This window comes from Leptopilina boulardi, unplaced genomic scaffold (assembly GCF_019393585.1).
Source record: "Leptopilina boulardi isolate dan_hultmark-lab unplaced genomic scaffold, ZJU_Lbou_2.1 LbouV2_172, whole genome shotgun sequence".
NCBI lineage: Eukaryota > Metazoa > Arthropoda > Insecta > Hymenoptera > Figitidae > Leptopilina > Leptopilina boulardi.
The window spans coordinates 742588-762195 of record NW_026137721.1 but is presented as its reverse complement, the minus strand read 5'-3'; the positions used below and the strand labels follow the sequence as shown (position 1 = coordinate 762195).

The 19608-nt window shown below is 23.1% G+C and overlaps 1 protein-coding gene across 3 annotated transcripts; it reads right to left on the bottom strand.

Moving 5' to 3' along the window:
* Positions 1-1924: 1924 nt before the first annotated feature.
* Positions 1925-19440, bottom strand: LOC127277609 (uncharacterized). Of its 3 annotated transcripts, none has more exons than XM_051298880.1 (12): positions 18941-19440; positions 16341-16505; positions 15851-16048; positions 15339-15458; positions 10874-10982; positions 9507-9630; positions 9125-9260; positions 8369-8425; positions 6649-6774; positions 6099-6352; positions 5044-5231; positions 1925-4381 (listed from the first exon to the last, which is right to left on the bottom strand). In XM_051298880.1, the coding sequence occupies exons 1-12, from the start codon at positions 18957-18959 to the stop codon at positions 4081-4083; spliced, it is 1797 nt and encodes a 598-aa protein (XP_051154837.1). In that variant the 5' UTR covers positions 18960-19440; the 3' UTR covers positions 1925-4080. The 3 variants fall into 3 exon arrangements, with proteins under 3 accessions (XP_051154837.1, XP_051154838.1, XP_051154840.1); XM_051298881.1 differs by having other exon boundaries at positions 16341-16502; XM_051298883.1 differs by lacking the exon at positions 8369-8425.
* Between the last annotated feature and the right edge of the window lie 168 nt (positions 19441-19608).

Genomic DNA, 19608 nt, shown 5'->3' with positions numbered 1-19608 from the left:
AGAAAGAGGAACGTGAACTCAGGAGCGTTTGTTTTTAGTGTACCTTTCTCGCGTAGTGTTTTACATACGTAACAGAATGTATTCTGTTAAAAAAACACATCTCTGTGATACGATATACGGCCCTGGAGTGTTTACAATTTTCGGCGTCAAGGACGAATTCCGTAGAGAGGTCCAAGACTCTTTCTGTCCTCTCTTCGGAGACTCTAGTGTATTTGACAACAAATTCAGAAAAAGGGTCTTAATAATATATATTCTCCAATATAAAAAGAATATATCGGTTAATAAATAAATAATAATTTGTCAATAAATGATAAGTGGAAAAAATTAAAAATATATCCAACTTGGAAAAATGTTATGAACAAACAATTTTTTTCAACACTAAATTATCAATCAAAAATTTGAATACAAAAAAAAATAAGGTGAAAGTTTTTTTTCAATTTTAGTGCCTCGATTGGTGAGCTTCGAATATTTAATACAAAAAAAAAAGATGACAAAGCTCGTCAGTCGATTTTTTTGTGCTTGGTCCATTGGAAGACTAAATACTAAAACGGAAATGATATATATATTTATAAAATTGGCGTTCTTATAGAATAAACTTGGTGTTTAAAAAGCTAACAATGGAAAAAATTCACAAAATTTTCTCTCCTATTCTGCAAATTGTATCATATATTAATTATACGAATAATAAATATATAGTTGTTTCACAATTACTTAAAAATAATCAAAGTTAGGACTAGCGTCAAAGGCGCGATATTATTTTTAAGGCCAGGTACAACTGTAAACAAACATGAAAATGTACGTAATTATTGACAAATTTGCGACAGCCTTTTTTTTAATAGAAAATAAAAATTATTCTTTTTCTACGTGAAAATGGAAAATTTATATATAAAACTACAACCTAACACTGTATATGACTAATAATATGAATAATATTAATAATTATAATAAAATGAAAATTACACTGAAACAACAATTTTCTCAAGGTTACGAAAAAAATAACCATTTGAGTATATCTGAGGCACGGACGTTGTGAACCTAGGTGGGAGAAAGAGTTGAACGATTGGACGGTCACATCTTGGAAAGGGTAAAATTCTGAAATTATACCCCCACCAGAGGACAAAGACTAGGTCTTTTACCCCTTCCCACACTCTTTCTCCCACCTCGGTTTACAACGTCCGTGCCTCAGATATACTCAAAATGGTTATTTGTTCGTAACCTTGAGAAAATTGTTGTTTCAGTGTAATTTTCATTTTATTATAATTATTATTATTCATATTATTAGTCGAATACGGTATAAATATATATTCATATATATGAATTTTCCATTTTCGCATGGAGAAAGAACAATTTTTATTTTCTATTAAAAAAAAAGCTGTCGCAAATTTGTCAATAATTACGTACATTTTCATGTTTGTTTACAGTTGTACCTGGCCTTAATGCACTTTCGGAAATAATTTTTTTTTTTCCGAAACTTAAAAATAATCATAGCTTATCAGGTAAACAATATCATTGTCACAAGTAAGAATAAAAATTATTCAAAATTTTATTAATAAATTGAAATTTTTTAAGTATAATTAAAATTGTCATACTTTTATGAAATTTTTCTTTTTTTTTTTTACTTTTTCTTACTTCAGGAGCGTAAGAATTCTTTATTGCTTAAAAAAAAAATTTTCAGACTTGTCACAATGTTATTGTTAATTTTCATGAATTCATTTTATGTTTCATGAAATTTCTTAATTATAACTAATATAATTAATAAATAAATTATAAATTAATAATACATATTTAAAATGCAGACTTAAGATTAGGCCATAAATAGAAATCTGTCTTCAGGTAAGTCGAACTGCAAATTGCAATATTAATAGATCTGTTATAATTATAATATATTATATTTGATACGTATATATTTATTTATATATCTATATTCTATTTTTTTTTTTTTTTTTTTTTGCTATCTATAATATAATCGCTTTGCTGTAGTTCAAAGACTTTCCTCGTGTGCACTTAAACAACAAGTGTTATGTCAAATTTGAGTTTGATATTGTGAGATTTCTATTTTGATTTAATCAAGACTCGACGCGTCAAAAATTGGAGAAAAAAAATCGTTTCTTCAATATTATTATTATTATTAATAATAAATATTTAATAAAATTAATTTTAGTCATTATTATTAATAATTATTATAACATTTAAATTATTAAAAAATAATTTAATCAATGTAATAAAAAAAATTAAAAAACAATATTTTTAATATTATATTAATTGATCATTAATTTGTTAATTAATATTTTTCGTGTATTAATAATAAAATATTCAATTGAAAGGAAAAAAATTTCCAGAGAGCAATATTTATTTTTTCATTACTTGCGTCGAGTCACTGAATTTAGAAATTTATAATTATTATCAGTTAGTCTTTATTTTCTACCCTGTGCTTTAGACTATAAAAACTTGTAACTTCTTTTTGAGTGTGCTTGAATTTATGAAAACTGTGAGAAAATTCTTATAAGCTAAGAAAACATTTAATTTTTAAATAAAATGGTTCTATTTTTTTTTTTTTTTTTTTTTTGAGTCTGCTCGTTATTTCTTATTTTCTTTTTTTATGAACACATTGGCACATTTTAGCTTTCGTTTTTTATTTAAAAAAAAAAATTGTCGATTTTTATCAACAATTATGAATTTTTTCTATTAATAATTTATCAATAAAATTATAAAAAAAAAAAAAATTCGTAATTATTTTGATGAAAAATACAATATTACATGTACTTTTAATAATACTCTTTTTTGCACTCTATGATAAGCAATTTTTTTTTTAACAAAGTCTCTGTTCTTTTTCTTCTTCTAAAGACTAGAAATGACATTTCTTGATTTTGTAAAAAACATTATTCAAGTAATTTAAATTTATTTTGCATTTTTCTTCAATTATTTTTAATGTTTTTTTTTTCTTATTTTATAGATAAAAATAAATACTTCTCATTTATATAATAAGAAAGAAATAAAAAATATACATTAATTCAAAATTAATAACAATAATATAATAAGTGGTTGAATTAATTTTTATCAAAATTCAAGGAATATCAATGTAAGTCTTCTTTTTACATTTTTGATTTTCGACATTTTTTCGCGATTCTTTTAAATTCCTGAGATTTTCAATAAAACAAATAATTATAATTCGATTTAAAAAAAAATAGAAGTATTTGCACCAAAGTTTTGAAAACCCAGGAACTTAAATGGTTAACCTACAACTTTTTATATATTATCACTTTTTTTCCTTCTTATAATCAGAGTATCAGAAATTTTCCTCTAAAGCCTATTCTTGTTTTTCTTTTAGATACACCGGGCTAATTTTTTTTTTTTTTTTACGAAAGTCTAACGAATCGAGTTTCAAATAATAATAATTTTGTAATATTAAATGAAAACTCGAATTAATTGTTTCATTAAAAGAACTTGAACCAATTTTCTTAAACAGTTCGGCACATTTACACAATGGCTTTAATTTAAAATGGCACATGCACTTCTCCTTTTTTCTGCAGAGAATCTGCAGACAAAATCTTTTTTCCAATCATCGCGATTAATAATAATAATAATAATTTACTCTACAATACATCGAATGTATCCTATTTTTTTCAGCTATTTTAGCTAAAAATCTCGAATCTAATCATTTTACTAAAAATAAATTAAAATTGCATGTATCTAAAGTTCTGAACGAAATATTTTTTTTTGTCTATAAATTTTTCAAAAAAATAACAATGGAAACGAAAAATAAAAAAATTAATGTATTTTTAAATACAGATAGATATTTTATAATAAAATTTGAAGTAGTTAATGAATTTTTCGTTCATTTGAACGTTCAGAACTTGAGGCAAATAATTGAAAAAGTTATTTCTGAAAGAATTAGATAAAACTTTCTTAGCTCTTTTCTCTTCTTATTTTTTCTTATTAAATAATTTAAAGAAAAATCTCTTTTCCTGATTCAGTGCTTCCTATTTTCCCACGTGACTTTTTTTTTTTTTTTTTTTTTGTATGAAAATGATTTTGAAACGAGATTTTTTGTGCACCTATTATTTAGATTTGATAATAAATCTAAGCGTTTACTGGTGGATCCATGGCGCAGATAATTGATTTAACAACACTTGCTGCGGCAAGTGAAGCGTACGGTTGCCATTCTTTGAATCGCGATCCATCTTTATAATCAGAAATACCGCGAACAACAGCAAAACTATCGCGGCAATTGCCCAAAATACTTTCAACGACTGCGTCCATTTCAGCGTCAAAAGCAAGAGCTCCAAAGCGTGATGCAAATTTTTGTCGCAACTGATCGTCCCGGGCAATTTGTCGACCGGAGGCAACAGGCGCTAAATGAATGCGAGCACAGCCATCCGTTCTGAAACGTTTATCTCTAGTAATTATTGAGAATTAATGAGCGGAAAATTGCCGTCGTTTTACAGGCATTTAGTTTGATAATATTTTCAATATTTGTTTATTTTATTTATAACTATAATCGCTATAGTTAGTTAATCTTATTATCTCGATTAGTTTATTTGATATTTGATGATAATTAAATTAATTCATTCAATAGACAAATAATAAATAATTTCCTTGAAAAAGGATCAATTTCAAAAGTTTTTTTTTCAAAATGTGTGTGTATTTAAAAAAATTCAAAATTTTTTTAAAAAATTACGAAAATATTGTAAAAATTGTTTGCCCACGATCGAAAAAATGAAAAAAAATTTTTGAAATAGTACCCAGTAAAAAATTTATCATTGGCAAAAAAGTGGCCCAATATTGGCAAATATAAATATAAATAATTTAAAGTATCTTCAAAATTTTCAATTTTTAACAGATTTCTAAATTTTAAATCATAAATTGTTGATTTAAATATTTAAAAAAAAAATTGAATTAAAATAATTCTTAAGATTTTAACTCATAAATTTAAAAAAAAAATCTAATTCAAAAATAAATTTTCAACAAATTTTTCTTTTTAAATTCCTAATATATTTTACTGATTTAAAAATAAATGTTTGTTTTCTTTTAAATGCTCATTACCTTAAATTTGAAGAATCTTGAGGAGCACTGGGATGTGCCACTTCGATCACGCCTTTGTCACCGATTGCCATGTATAATTTATCAGTTTCCGGTGGAGGTGCCTTAAAGTCATGTTCCGTTTGACTACCCAGCGATTTCAATCCTTCCTCTACATAAGTTTGCCAGGGAGGATTTGAATTGTTCTCGGCCTGTTTAAAAATAAATTGCGGAAATGTTAATATTCTGGAACTAATGAGAGCCTTTTAGTATATTTATACTATATATTGTCAGTACTTATATTCAATTTTTAAAGAGTCTTAAAAAAATTTTTTTTTTCAGTTATTAAATTTTGTATTCTTTTTCAATTAACACGACAAAATGAAATTCAAATTGAATCGTAAAATATTCACAGTAAAAAAAAATCAAATCAAGAAAATTTTTATTTAAATCATGAAAATTTGATTGAAACCAACGAAAGTTTAATAAAATAATATATGTGACAGTCCCCGAGAGAAGGGACCTTAGCTCACCAGAGGTCAATATTGAGTTTTATATGGTAAATGATAGATTTTGAATTGCTTTTTCACATGCAAAAGTCAAAAACTGATTAGGATAATTGCTTTTGACACAATAACATTTTGAAGATGGGTATGTCAAGCGCATTTCGAGGCGGATTGTGGCACTCAAGAAATCAGCCCCACTACTTTACTTACACAACTATACTCTCGCGTACGTGAGCTTCGCGTACGTGAGACCCGAAGATACACGAAGTAGACGAAGCTCACGTATACAGAAACACAACGTTGTGTTAGTGTGGTGGGGGGACTTTTCAGAAGTTCCGCCCCACTCTTCGAGTTCCGCGTTTCTGCTTCTTCTTCAAACGCTCGCCCTGTGAAATTCGTTTTGGTGAGCTAAGGTCCCTTCTCTCGGGGACTGTCACATATAATAATAATAATAATTAAATACGCTGTAGATATAATTTAAATCGAATGAAAATTTGATAGAAACCAATGAAAATTTAATAAATGTCATAATAATGAAAGAACTAATTATAAATTATTAATAAATTTTTTTACTTGATTTTTCAAATTGGCGGCAATTTCCTGAAGACACAAATTCGATGGACAATATTCTTTAGTTTCAAAATGATAATTGCCATTTTCGTTCATTTTTGCGCTCTCACAATAAACATAAACATATTGCTTATTGAGAGGAGTCGGATGAGAAATTACGACATCACCTAATCTCACGTGTTTCACATAATCTGTATAATGAGGAACTCCACCGCCAACTCCGACAAGAAAAACAAAGTCCACTTTTTGAAATGTTCCTGCGAAAAAAAAAATAACAAATTCAAAGAAATTAAATTCACTCTATTTAAATATTTTCAATTTTAATAAATAATTCAACAATTTTTTAAAAACGTAAACTTTCATAAAAAAAATACAAAATTTAATATTTATTTTATTATATTTTTTAATTTCTGCAAATAAAAATATAAATAAACATTTTTCTTAGAAATAAAAGAAGATATTAAATATTATTAAAGTGAAGAAATTATAATTAAACGATAAAAAAATACAAAAAAAAATTATTTTAAAATTAAAAAAAAATTTTGTTTTTTACCTAATAAACGAGTTGTTGTATTTCCGGCAGCAGTCATTGCCTCTCTGGTATGACCAACAGTTGGAAGTTTTGTGCAAACAATTCTATGCGCTCCAATATTTCCCAAAGTATAAACATTTGATTCTCCTGTAATTCAATAAAAATGAAAAATATTAAAATTTTCTCAAAGAACATTTTTTCTTTAATTAAATCTCGTGTATTGTACACAAAGTGAATTGTGCTGCTATCTATTCTCGATCGGTGTTTTGGGTGAATCATTTTATTTTATAAATAAAAAAATAAATAAAAAAAAAAACAGTCTCATTCAATGCTAAGAAATGCAGTAATTTTTTTTTTTAATAAAAATACATAAAACAGAGAAACTTGTGTGAAAAAGAAATATTAAATTCAGTGCTGAAAAAAATTTTTTTTTCAACTTTTATTCAATACTAGTGACATTTAAAATATCGTGTATGTATAATTAATATTATATATGAAAATGTGACAAAATTATACTCGTGAATAGATTTTTATTTGCAGAATATTCACAATTCGAAATTATTTCCAAAAGAAAAAAATGTCGATAAAGTTTACAACAATTATGATCAACGATTAAAAATAAAAAAAATATTTACTATTAATTAATATTAATATTTTAATCATTTGTATATAGAAAAATATTTTTTCTTCTAAATTGTTGAAAATAAATGTTGTGAATTTCATTGACGTATGAAAAAACACAGTTGATGAAAAAAAACACAGACGTTCAAATGATAAAAATTTAAAAACACAAAATAATTTTTTTGTTGGAGAAAAATTGAATCAAGTCAAAATCACTTAATAGAGAAAATTTATTCATTTGAAGTATAAATAAAAATTGAAATGAAAAAATATGTTTAAAAATAAAAAATTTAATAAAATGCAAGACAATTTTGTTTTTGAACTATTTTTTATGGATTAAACTTTATGAATAATAAATTAAATTTTACAAAAAATAATTTTAAATAATTAAGAAATAATAAAAAAAATACTCAATTCACTTTATTTCCGACAAAATAAACAAAAGAAAATCATTATTATTATTATTACACTTTTCACAATGTAATAAGATATAAATTTAACAAACACTAAACATTTTCAGGCTTTTTGTTTCTATTTTACACTTAACTTTCAAGGAAATAAATAAATAAATAAACAAATAAAAAGTTTTTAAAAAATATAATACCATTAATAATATTAATATTTAAATAATATTTTTAAAAAAATTTCTTCATTTAAAGAAATTTTTTTTCTAAAACAAGTGAAAATTGTAATTCAAGTATTGTTTTCTTTTATTTCACACGTAAAGATGAATAATTTATTTAAATCTTAACTTTCGCAAAAAATAATAAAATTAAAATTCTATGAAATAATTCTTTTTTTAACTTTTCTTAATAATTTCATATTAATTGTAAATTAATTTTTATAAAGCCTTGAAATTGCTTGAAGTATAATATTATATAGAATTTTACGAGAGAAAATGCAAAAAAAAAAAAAATTTGAAAGACAAAACTGACAAAAAAAAATTTTTTTTTTGAAAACACACAAGAATCAAAAGAGAGAAAAAAAAATGACAATCTAACATCCCAAACCCAGCATCCTCGGACAGAAGCGATGATCAAGCTGTGACGTGATAAAACACAAATATTTTTTAAAAACGAATAAAAAAAACAAATAAAAACTATATTACAAACTACTTTACCAAAACGGCATGTTACTCGTGGTGTTCCCTCAGGGGCATCGGGAGAATTCATCGAACCTAAAGTTTCATGCAAATACAGTAATGCCAATAAATTATAAGCTTTTTTTTTTAATTTTCAACCAAACAGTGCACGCGCATAAAGTACATTTTTTCCAATAATTGTATTATTTTATTTTAGTAATTTTAATAACTTTACCAATGATTATTAATTTAGGAATTAGTAATGTCATTCGGAATATTAGTGAGAAATTTTTTTCTCAACTTTCATTTTATAAAATTAATATAATTTATTGTTTAACTCAATTATATTTTCTCGATTCAAAAAGCTTCATAAATTGTTAAAATTTGTTAAACATTAAAAAGCGATTATATAAAAAAAATTATTTTTAATCTTTACATGCTTTATTTGCAAAATATCACGTGCATTGCTCGATTAAAATCTCATATAAGAAGTTCCTAGCAAACTTAAAATGTTAATATAGCTCTTTAGAAAAAAAAAAAAACATATTGACCAAGGAAAAAATTCTAAATTATTTTTTTATTTATTAAACAGATTTTTAAATATCAGCCAGAGGAAAAAATTAAAGAGTATTCTGTATTGATAAACAAAAAAGCGGCAGAGATTTTCAATTAGCGGATTAAAGAGCAAGAATTATTATTTATCTAATTGTACAAGAAATTAGAATATCATTTAAAGAAAATAAGAATAAATAAAAAATTTGAAATTAAAATATTTTTAAAAAATGATTTTCTTACCAACTGTCGTGTAACGAACAAATGTCTCTTTATTTTCAATCATCGAATCAACTGCCAATTTTTCGCAATATTGTGCCGTAATTATTGCAATTGTCGGTTGCTTCGAACTCGCCATTGTTGGCATTTGTTTGACCACCTGAAATTTAAAGAAAAAAATATGAAAATAAGAAAAAATTTCTCAACAATCAAATGCGTAAATTTATAACTAAATATATGAAAAATGAGTAACAAAAATTTAATTTTTATTTAATAAATACATAAATAAATTAATTAATAATAAATTAATTAGTTAATTAATTTATTCATTCATTACTGAACGGAAATGAGAAACAATAAATAAAAAATGTAAATTCTACTGAATTAAGAAAGAAAAGCAATTTACTTTGACTTGAGTGTCTTGGTGAACAACTCTCGTAAAAGCTCCATGTTCCATTGCTTTTACGACTCCTTTTTCTTGTAACTCGTTTAGTTTTGCTTCCACTGCCGATGTCTCCCAACCATGATCCCTAAAATAGAAAAATTCAATTAAACAAATCTTAAAGTACTATGCAATTTTATGTTTCTAAAGTTCTGAAAGTTCAAATGAACAAAAAAATTGTGTTTCCTACTTTTTTTTAACTTCAAATTTTATTATAAAATTCAATATTAATGAATTTTGTTTCACATTAAATTTTAAATTGGAATTGTTTAAAATATTTAGAAAAATGTATTCTATGCAATAAAATATTCATTTGTAGAATAATTTAAAAAATGAAAATTCAAACAAAATATGGAAATTTACGCTTTTAAATTGTGAATTAAAAAAAAAAAACAATTCTTTTTACGATTTTTCAGATTTGGAAACTCGATTATTTTGAAAATTCAATTATTTTTATTTCTTAATTTTGAATTCTATCTAAAAAAAATTCTAATATCACGATTAAGGACATTGGAAAAGAAATTTTTAATTTTAAATATTAAAATTTTAGATAGAGATAGAAGGTCTAATTAACCGTACCAAATATTAATTAAAAATATTTATTACTTTTTGAATTATTTGCATCAACAAATTAATGCCACTGTATAAGGAAAAAAATATAATTAAAAAAAAAAAAAAAAAATTTTTAAAGTGCTGAAAAAAAACATGAATATTGTTTACTATCAAATTTTTTTCCTTCAAGTTCAATATTTTTGGTGTGTAAAAAACATTATTGAGACAACTATTTTGTACAATAAGAAAAGTTAGAATCAATTAAAAAATAGTGACATTAATTTTTTAATACAAATAAGTCCAATAATAATAAATATTTTTAATTAATATTTGATCCTTAACCCCTTCACTGTTATTGACCTCTATAGAGGCATAAAAATATCGTGCCACCAGTGTGTGTATGACTGCTATAGTAGCATCTAGAAAAAAATAAGTAGACACAATACGATAAACTTGTCAATGGGTATTCTTAGGTATGGTAACATCAATTTTTTTTTTTTTTAATTTTTTTTACCACATACGAGGCACGGAAGCTTTATTTCTGCTACACAGCGAAGGGGTTAAATTTAAACTTCTTCAAATCTCATATTTAATTTATTATTTTGTATAAAAATTAATTACCTACAGTTTTTTCTTATTTCCTCAAAATAAAATTGAGAAAATTACTAAATTATGAATAAATAGATAATGAAAATTAAATAAGTAATAAAAAAAAAGAAAAATTGACAAAATTTCGTTTAAAAAATAAAACATTTAAAAATAAACGAAGACGCACTTACTTGGCTAAATCGACAACGGTTACTGGATTTGGATAAGCGGATTCGATTAACTCAAGGACCTTTTCCACCGTGAGTTCAATTACTTGAAGAGACGCCTCGTCTGACGAAACTGAGAAGCATTAAAAAATAAAACAAAAATTAATACCTCTGTGTTGAGAAAAACAATTTTCATTTTTCAATAATCATTTCCATTTTTTAGAAAAAAAAAAAAAATTAAAATGTTGAAAAATAAAAAATGAAAATAATTATATAAGTTCCTGAAATCAAGGCATTTTTGTTTTGTTTAGTTTCAAATATGTTCAAGCCGAAAGATAATATAAGTGAATAGCATTGTCTAAACTAATGAATTAAAATTGAAAATAATTAAGATGCATATTCTACAAGATATATATATATATATATAAATTATTAAAAAAGTCATGAAGCCTTTGAAAAAAAACATTAATAACAACTATCATTGCATGAAACATTTCTACAGTTAATATTGTATTTTTTTTTTCTCTATAAATGTGCTTTGTTTTTTATTCGCATATCTCTATTGTTTGTCTAAAATTTTGTGTTGTGCAATAAATATTCTTCTAAATTACTAACGAAACGGAAAAATAAATTTTTTTTACTAGTAATAAAGATATAAATCGGAAAAAAAATATATCTTTTTTAAAAAATTACATTTTCCTGTAAAAAAAAATAAATTACGATTTTTAGGAATAAAAAAAGAATCTATCAATTAGTTACTAATTAATGAACATTAATATTGTCTTTCAATTAAAAATAATTAATAAATATTTTTCTTATTTTCATTTAGTAAAAAAAAATCGAATTTCCTTTTGTACTGAACGAAATAATTTGGTAAAAAAAAACAATGATGATGAGAGAAATGTGGATTTTTCATCAAAAATGTTTGAAAAATTGTATCATTATTATTGATTAATAGGAATGCAAGCTGTAAGTCACCTGTAAAGTAGTATTCATGTTAAATCAATGTTGTTATGGTTACAGATCGAAATTATTTGAATAGCGTTTCAACAATAATATATATAAATCACATTTCAAAAATCAGAACAATCGAACATTTTTCATCTCGCAATATGTTACCTTGATGGTTTTAATTTTCCCCACGTAGTTTATAAAAATGATGAAAATCAACGTTTTTGAGAAAATGAAAATTTCTGTAGAAAATAATTGCGAAAGCAAAAATGATGCAGAGGATGGTTCATTTTTCTTTCCTATTTTTTAATTTTACCTTGACTCCTTTTTTTAATCATTTTTTTTTTATTTTTCTTCTTTTTTTATTAAATTTTTATTTCAAATTTTCATAATAAGATTTTTTTGAAAAATTTTCACTTATAATATTTAATAAAATAAAACAAGAAAAGTGAAATGAACGATCCTAACAAAGCAAAAAAATATCTATTTTCTTTTTGAAATGTATATTTATCCTATAACGAGAAGTAATATTGAAAAACAAAACAAAAAAAACTGTAACTCGTGCACGTATCATGTGTTTTTTATTTTATAAAAGCTGTTAAAAAAACGAGTTTTATGCAAAATTCCTTGACCATTGAATGTTATTGTATTATTGCCTATAGTGTGAGTTTTTTTTTTTCTCTTTTTGAGTAAATGACAATCATCCTGTAAAGAGTTAAAAAAAAGACAACAAAACATGGCCAAAGAATGATGAATTTTTTATACTATTGGCCGAACCTGATTCCCACATTGATTTCTCACGTTGAGGAAGTGTGAAGATTATATGACCACTTCGAGCTGCGAATAACAACGAATAAATCTATATGAAAATTTGTCTCAACAAAAAAAAGGAAATTTTTTTTTTTGACATTTTAAATTAATCAAAAACATTTGAAAAATTTATTATTAAAATGAGCTGAAAAACAAGCCTCGAACAATACTAAGTGCTTCTGCACTAAAGGGCATTTTTTTTTAACAAATTTGTAAGCTCGTAATTGTAAATAAAATATTTTGTTCTCGATAATATATTAGAAAATAGACACTAGAAATTCAATTTTTAAAAGAATGATTAAGATTTATTTAAATAATTCAAAATTATAATGTAATTGGTCTAATTTTTTTACAGTATAATTTTAAATTATTTGCAAAAAAAAAAAAAATGTTGAATAAGAATTTTTCAATTTTTTCTAAAATTTCACAAAATTAATAATTTAACGATAATTTTACTTTTAGGAGAATTTTCATTGAATATAATTAAAATAAATTTTAACCATTTTTTTTTTTTGTGTAAAAAATTTCCCAAAAATTGGTTTTTGTAATAAATTTTTTTTGTTTAATAATAATTGATTTTATAGAAAAAGAAAAAAAGTAAATAATTTTTTTGAGAAAAATAGAGGAAAAGAATAATTTTTAAAAAAGCTTGCAAAGTTCGAGGCTTGAAAATGTTGGATGAGATGATGCGATATTGATTTAAAAAAAATTGAATAAATAAATAAAAAATATAAAATTACGCCCATTAATCTTGAATGTTTTAGAGAAAGGGGACAAGTTCAATCGGCTTGATTAACTCTTATGTAAAGAAAAGTGAACCGCTTAATTGACATTGTCACACATTTGCAGGAATTGAATTAACAATTATTAAGGTCAAACTTTTTATATTCTTTGTAATACAAATTGAAAATAAAACGAAGTCTCTTTCTTTTAATTTTAGTTGCAAAATATCAAATTTTAATTATCCATAAGAAAAATAAAAAAATTTTTTTTTCTATTTTAGTTCAAAGTAAAACTTAAATAAAAAAATCCAATTTTAACTAGAGAAATTTTTATGATCAACGATTTAGAAGAAAAAATATATTTTTATGCAAATTATTATAATTTGATAAAAAAAAATAAAAATTTCAATAATGTTTGTAACGTTTCTTGATCGACAATTTAAAAAAAAAAACATTTTTAGGCAAAAATTTTAATTATTATTTTTGAAGTGCGAAAAATATTTTTCTTTTTTTTTAAATAGGTGAAAAGGTGAATTATTTACCAAAAATTAGTGATAACAAGGTGATAAAAAAAACTGATAGTTAACACGAATTAACATGAAAAATAACTAATTTGAAACTATTTAAATTTTGATTAATTAAAAATTTTTCGTCAATGCTTGAAAAAAAAATTTGAAGTAAATTTGAATTTTAAATAAATTGAAATTTATATCAATTAAAATTTAGAGAAATTGAAATTAAATCAATTTGAAAAAAATGAAATTTGGTTTCGATCTTAATTAAATTTGCATTTTATTAAAATTTTAATTAATAAATTTTATTTTGATAAAAAAAAATTGTAATTAATTAAAAATTTGATTACTTGAAATTTAAATTAAAATTTACATTATACAAAAAAAATTCGGATCGATCAAAATTTGAATCGAATAAAATTTAATTAAATTTAGATGAATTGATAGTTGATTAAAATTAATGAGACAAAAGTTTCGAACGTTCAAATGAACAAATTTTTTTTTTTGCAACTTCTTTAAGCACCAATTTTATTTTAGAAAATATTGTTTTAAAAATCTAAAAAGAAGTTATTTAATTTAATAGTTGTTTAATTTACTGTTTTAATTTACATTGACAACATAATTTTCAATAATTTATAGATTGAAAAAAATATTTCGTTCATTTAAACGTTAAAAACTTTTGGCTCATTAAAATAAGAATGAATTTAGTTTTATACCGACGACAACTTTAATCAATAAAATGCTACAATTGATTTAAATTTAAATTTAATTAGTTCAGAAATTAAAAAACAATTTTGTTTTAAAATAATAAATTATTTTTTAATATTCCTGAGTTTAAATCAATGTTTTTACATTAAAAACTCAATTATTTTTTGAAATATAACATCTGCAGTTAATCGAAATATAAAAAAGGTTAAAAAAAGTGAGAAATTATTATTAAAAGAGGTGAAATAGATGACAAAATTTTAAATATGTGGAAAAAAGATTGAATAAGTGATATTCTGTGATCAATGTAATTTAAAAAAATTTGTTATAAGACTTTTAATGATAATATAAAATTTTGCTTTATAAATTAAAAGGGAAGAGATTGAGATTCTCATCTTCAATTTCAATTCGATTTGCTTAATTCACTCTTGAGACGAATACATTGAACCTGGCGATTAAATGACGAGCAATTTAGTCCAATAGGCCTAATTTAATTAGTGAGACGAACCAGCTTTCTAAGAGGCATTTATATACATATGAGCATGAAGTTGCTTAACCATATAAACTCTCTATCAACACTCTTGAAAATGACAAAATTACAGAGGTCTATATCTGGTGCAGCAAAATCATTAGATTTATTACCGAGAGTCTCTAGACGCACTGATATACGACAATAATGAGAAAATTATATATATATATAAACGTCAAATGAATTGATGCAATGAATTCGATGATTTTTAAAGAAAAAGAAGAAAATTTTAATTCTATAAAAAAAAAACAAATACTCACGTGGTCGCGCTGGAAGATCTATTGGATCTGCAAGTTGTTTTAATTCGACTTCTAATTTTTGAATAGTTGGATATTTGTGCTGCATCAGTTTCATTATCTTTTTTATAAAGCCAACGTAATCTGCAAATATAAATTATTTCATTTTAATAAAGCAAAAATTTTTTAATTAAATTTTTTAAAATTCTTTAAACTAAATTTGCAAAAAAAAAGTTTTAATTGCATTTAAAAAAAAATGTTAATTATTTATTCTAAATTCGAAACAATCAATTAATTTTTTTTTTTTAAAGTTATTTAAACAAAATTTGCAAAAAAAACAATTTTAATTAACATTTGTAAAATTATTTAAATAAAATTACAATTAATTTTTCATGGTAATTTAGCAAAATTGGAATAATTTGAATTTAATTTTATTTGAATTTTTCTAAAAAGATTAACACAAATTTTTAATAAATTATAAAAAAAAAGAAAATTCTTTTTTTTCATATCAATTTTTGTATATTTTTTGAACTGACCTCTTGGAAATTCTTGTGGACTGACTAATTCTCGAAAAAATTCTTGTGCAATGTGCGGCTGTTCCTGATCAGGAAGTGTTTTTACAAACCAAAATTGCAATGTTCTCGATTCTTGAGTGTGTTTTCCAGTTTGTCCACTCACAAGAAACACACGAAATTGAAGACAAAGATGTGCGGGATTTCCTATTCCATTCATCACTGTAAAATAGAATTTTTATTTCAAACAAAAACAATTTTAATAAATATTAACACACTCAAAAAAAATTGTTTAAACCTGAAAAATTTAGAAACTAAAAATTTTCAGACCTTTTTTTAAAATTTTATACATTTTTCATGAATTCTATGATTTTTAAGGAACAATCCCTAAAGTATTGAATAAATAAAATTTAAAACAATAAAAAAAATAAAATAAAAACTTCAATTGAAAATTTTATTTTTTTTTTATATGACTCTAACCAAATTATTTTTTTTCCTATAGAAAATGATTTACCATTTGCGGCCTGTTTATTGATGACAATTCCTTTATGATCTCCTCCAGCGACGTGAACATTTTTCTCATCACCATTTTCTGATGGAGGATCTAATTCGTGTCGTTCAATCATTAACGTTGTGGAATTGGCTGTTTTGCATTTTGGTGTCAGCACAATATGTTCTACTGACAAAAAAAAAAAAAAATAAATAAATTAAATACTAATATATATTTTATACAATATATTACTGTATTCTATTTTTTAAATAATTTAAATATTCTTAAAAAATAAAATTTAATTAATATTATTGTTATTATTTTTATAATATTATTATTATTTCTTTATAATTCATTAAAATCAAATTTTGCAACTTCTGAAATTATAAAAAAAAATTTTAATTAGAAAGTATAATAATGACATAAGGAAATAAGATAGCTTTATCTGTAATTTTATCATTGTATGAGATAATACCTGACTTTTTAGAAAATAGTTGTGTCACATTAAGTCTATATCGATTACACAGATCAAGGTCACATTTTACTATACTTTTTTGTCACACAATGATCATGAATAACAGAAAAGTCAATTTTCTATTTAAATCAACAAATTATTTTTTAATGAGACAAAAATTTTGAACGTTCAAATGAACAAAATTTTTTTTTTTTTTGCAAATTCTTTAAGTACGAATTTTATTATAAAATATTGTTTTAAAAATCTAAAAAGAAGTTATTTAATTTAATAGTTGTTTAATTTACTGTTTTAATTTACATTGAAATCATAATTTTAATTATTTATAGATTGAAAAAAATATTTCGTTCATTTGAACGTTCAAAACTTTTTCCTCATTATTTTTTCAGGTGTGTAAAAAAAAATCGAATAGATAAGATGTGTTTGAATTTCTGAACATACGAATGAACGAAAAATTTGTTTACTACTTCTTTAATTTCAAATTTTATTATAAAATTTTGATTTCTGTTTATCCAAAAATAAACTAATAATTTTATTAAGTGTTTAATGACTTTTATTTTTTCCTTGCTGTATTAATTTTAAAAAAAAAATTACAGACCAAAAAAAATGATTTTGGTCATTTGAACGGTCAAAACTTCAGACACCATTAGATAAGAAAATATTCTATTTATTTCAAGTACCATATATATATAACAAGGTTTTTTTTGCTAATATGAAATTTTTCATATTTTGGAATTTAATATTTTTTTTTTTTATTTTTATTCAAAATTTTGTTACTTTCTTCAAAGCATCTCATAAATATATTTTCAATAAGGATTAAAAAATTAAAAAAACTTGTTTTCAAAAAGTATATATATTTTTAAAAAACATTTTAATAGACAAAAATTTTTTTGATTATTGTGAAAAATTGACAAAATCCGTGAATAATGGTTTATAAATAGAGATGACTCATTGTTTCAATGCGATACATTAAGTTTATATTGAGAATTTCTCGAGTGAATGATATCAAATGCAAGTGGCGCATTTGTTTGAAGATTTTTTTAATCAACAAAAAAAAAAGAAGACAAAGTTTCTTTTTGTGAATCATTTATTTATTAGATTAATTTATTTTTATAACCTACTTCTTATTTTTTTTTCTTTTATTATAAATAATATATAATTTTTTAAATTATAAAATAAAAATAAAATTTTCAAAACTTTATCAAATTTATTATTTTATTTAAAATCTTATTAAAAATTATATCTTTTAATTAATTATTATTAAAAATATTTAACTTTTATCAATAAACATAAAGGAAGTAGATTTTACTAATTGCTATTGTTTTAGTTTTAATAATTACGACTTTGAATTAGACAATCGCTATAATATTAAACAAAAAGTAATTACAGTTCTTCTTTTCTTTTATGTGGTTGTTAAAAATTTTTTATTGACAAACCTAACTTTTATACATATTTTTCAAATACAATTTATTGTATTTTTAATAATTTTACTACAACAAAAATATTTAAAAATCAGAATAAATTATTTAATCTAATTATTTATTATTACATTATTATTACAAATAATATATAATAAAAATACTCATTTTTATTTGTAAATTTTATTTAGACGAGAAATGATATTACGTAAAAAGAACTCATTTGTTCACTGCAAAAAAGAAAAAAAACAAGTAAAAATAAAATTATTTTTCATTTAACAATTATTTTTCAAAAAAAAAATCTATTTTCAGTACAATATAAATTTGTAATTACGAAAATAATTATTTTCTTTGTTAACGCTTTAACAGACTAAAAAAATAATTTTGCCATATGTCCAAAGAAAAAGACATAAAAAAAAGTGTTGCATATTAAAAACATTCGTGAATATTCATGAAACATAACCCATAGAAAAAATATACAACCCAAAAACTGATATAGATTTTTTATCATGACGACCTCTTTATTGTCATTTAAACAAAAATTAAACAATTTTCATAAAAAAAAATTATTAAAGAAATCATTGTCACAATATTGTCCTCCATTTTGGAAAAACCCATTTTCCCTTATTGTTGCAAAATCTTTATCAACAATATTTATAGTCTAACCTCCAATTTAGAATTTTATCATTTTTTTCCAATCGACAAAGAAAAATATCAAATTTTTCATAACTCACCAGTCTTTTTATTGTTCATTTTGATAGAATTTATAATCCTTTGTCAGTAAAGACTTTGGTTTCTGTGATGAAAACACTAAAAAAGATACACTTCACTTTTGACAGATGTAATGTAAGATTTTTTTTTTTTTAAACACGCGACGAAACAAAGAGACACAACTTGACAGTTCGACCGGCGAACAGTCACTGACAATTTTTCACACTTTTTCGCCTCCCCCACATAACATCATATATGTATATATACACAAACAGGTATTATTTATATATATATAGTTTCTCATAAATCGGCGCTCGTGCTTGTCAAACGACAAGAGAATTGTTCTGATTCCTCCTCTCCCGACTTAACGCGCGCCATTCACGATTTTTTTTTTTTTTTTTTTTTTGATATGGCGTCTGCTCCGTAAACTCGAGAGAAATGAGATCAAATTCTATTTTTTTTTTGCAACTATTACGGTACTTGAAAGAATTGAAACGATCGATGTATTAGTTCCGTATGCAATAGTTTTATTTTATTATTTATGACTCAGATCACGTTTCATCAGAAGAAGCAAATTAATATTTAAATATGCAAGCAATTGTCTCAGTGACGTCACTATTACATTTCGTTTCTGACTTTTTTTTAATTATAAAAGGAGATACGTAAATTTTATAACTATTTTTTTTTTTAA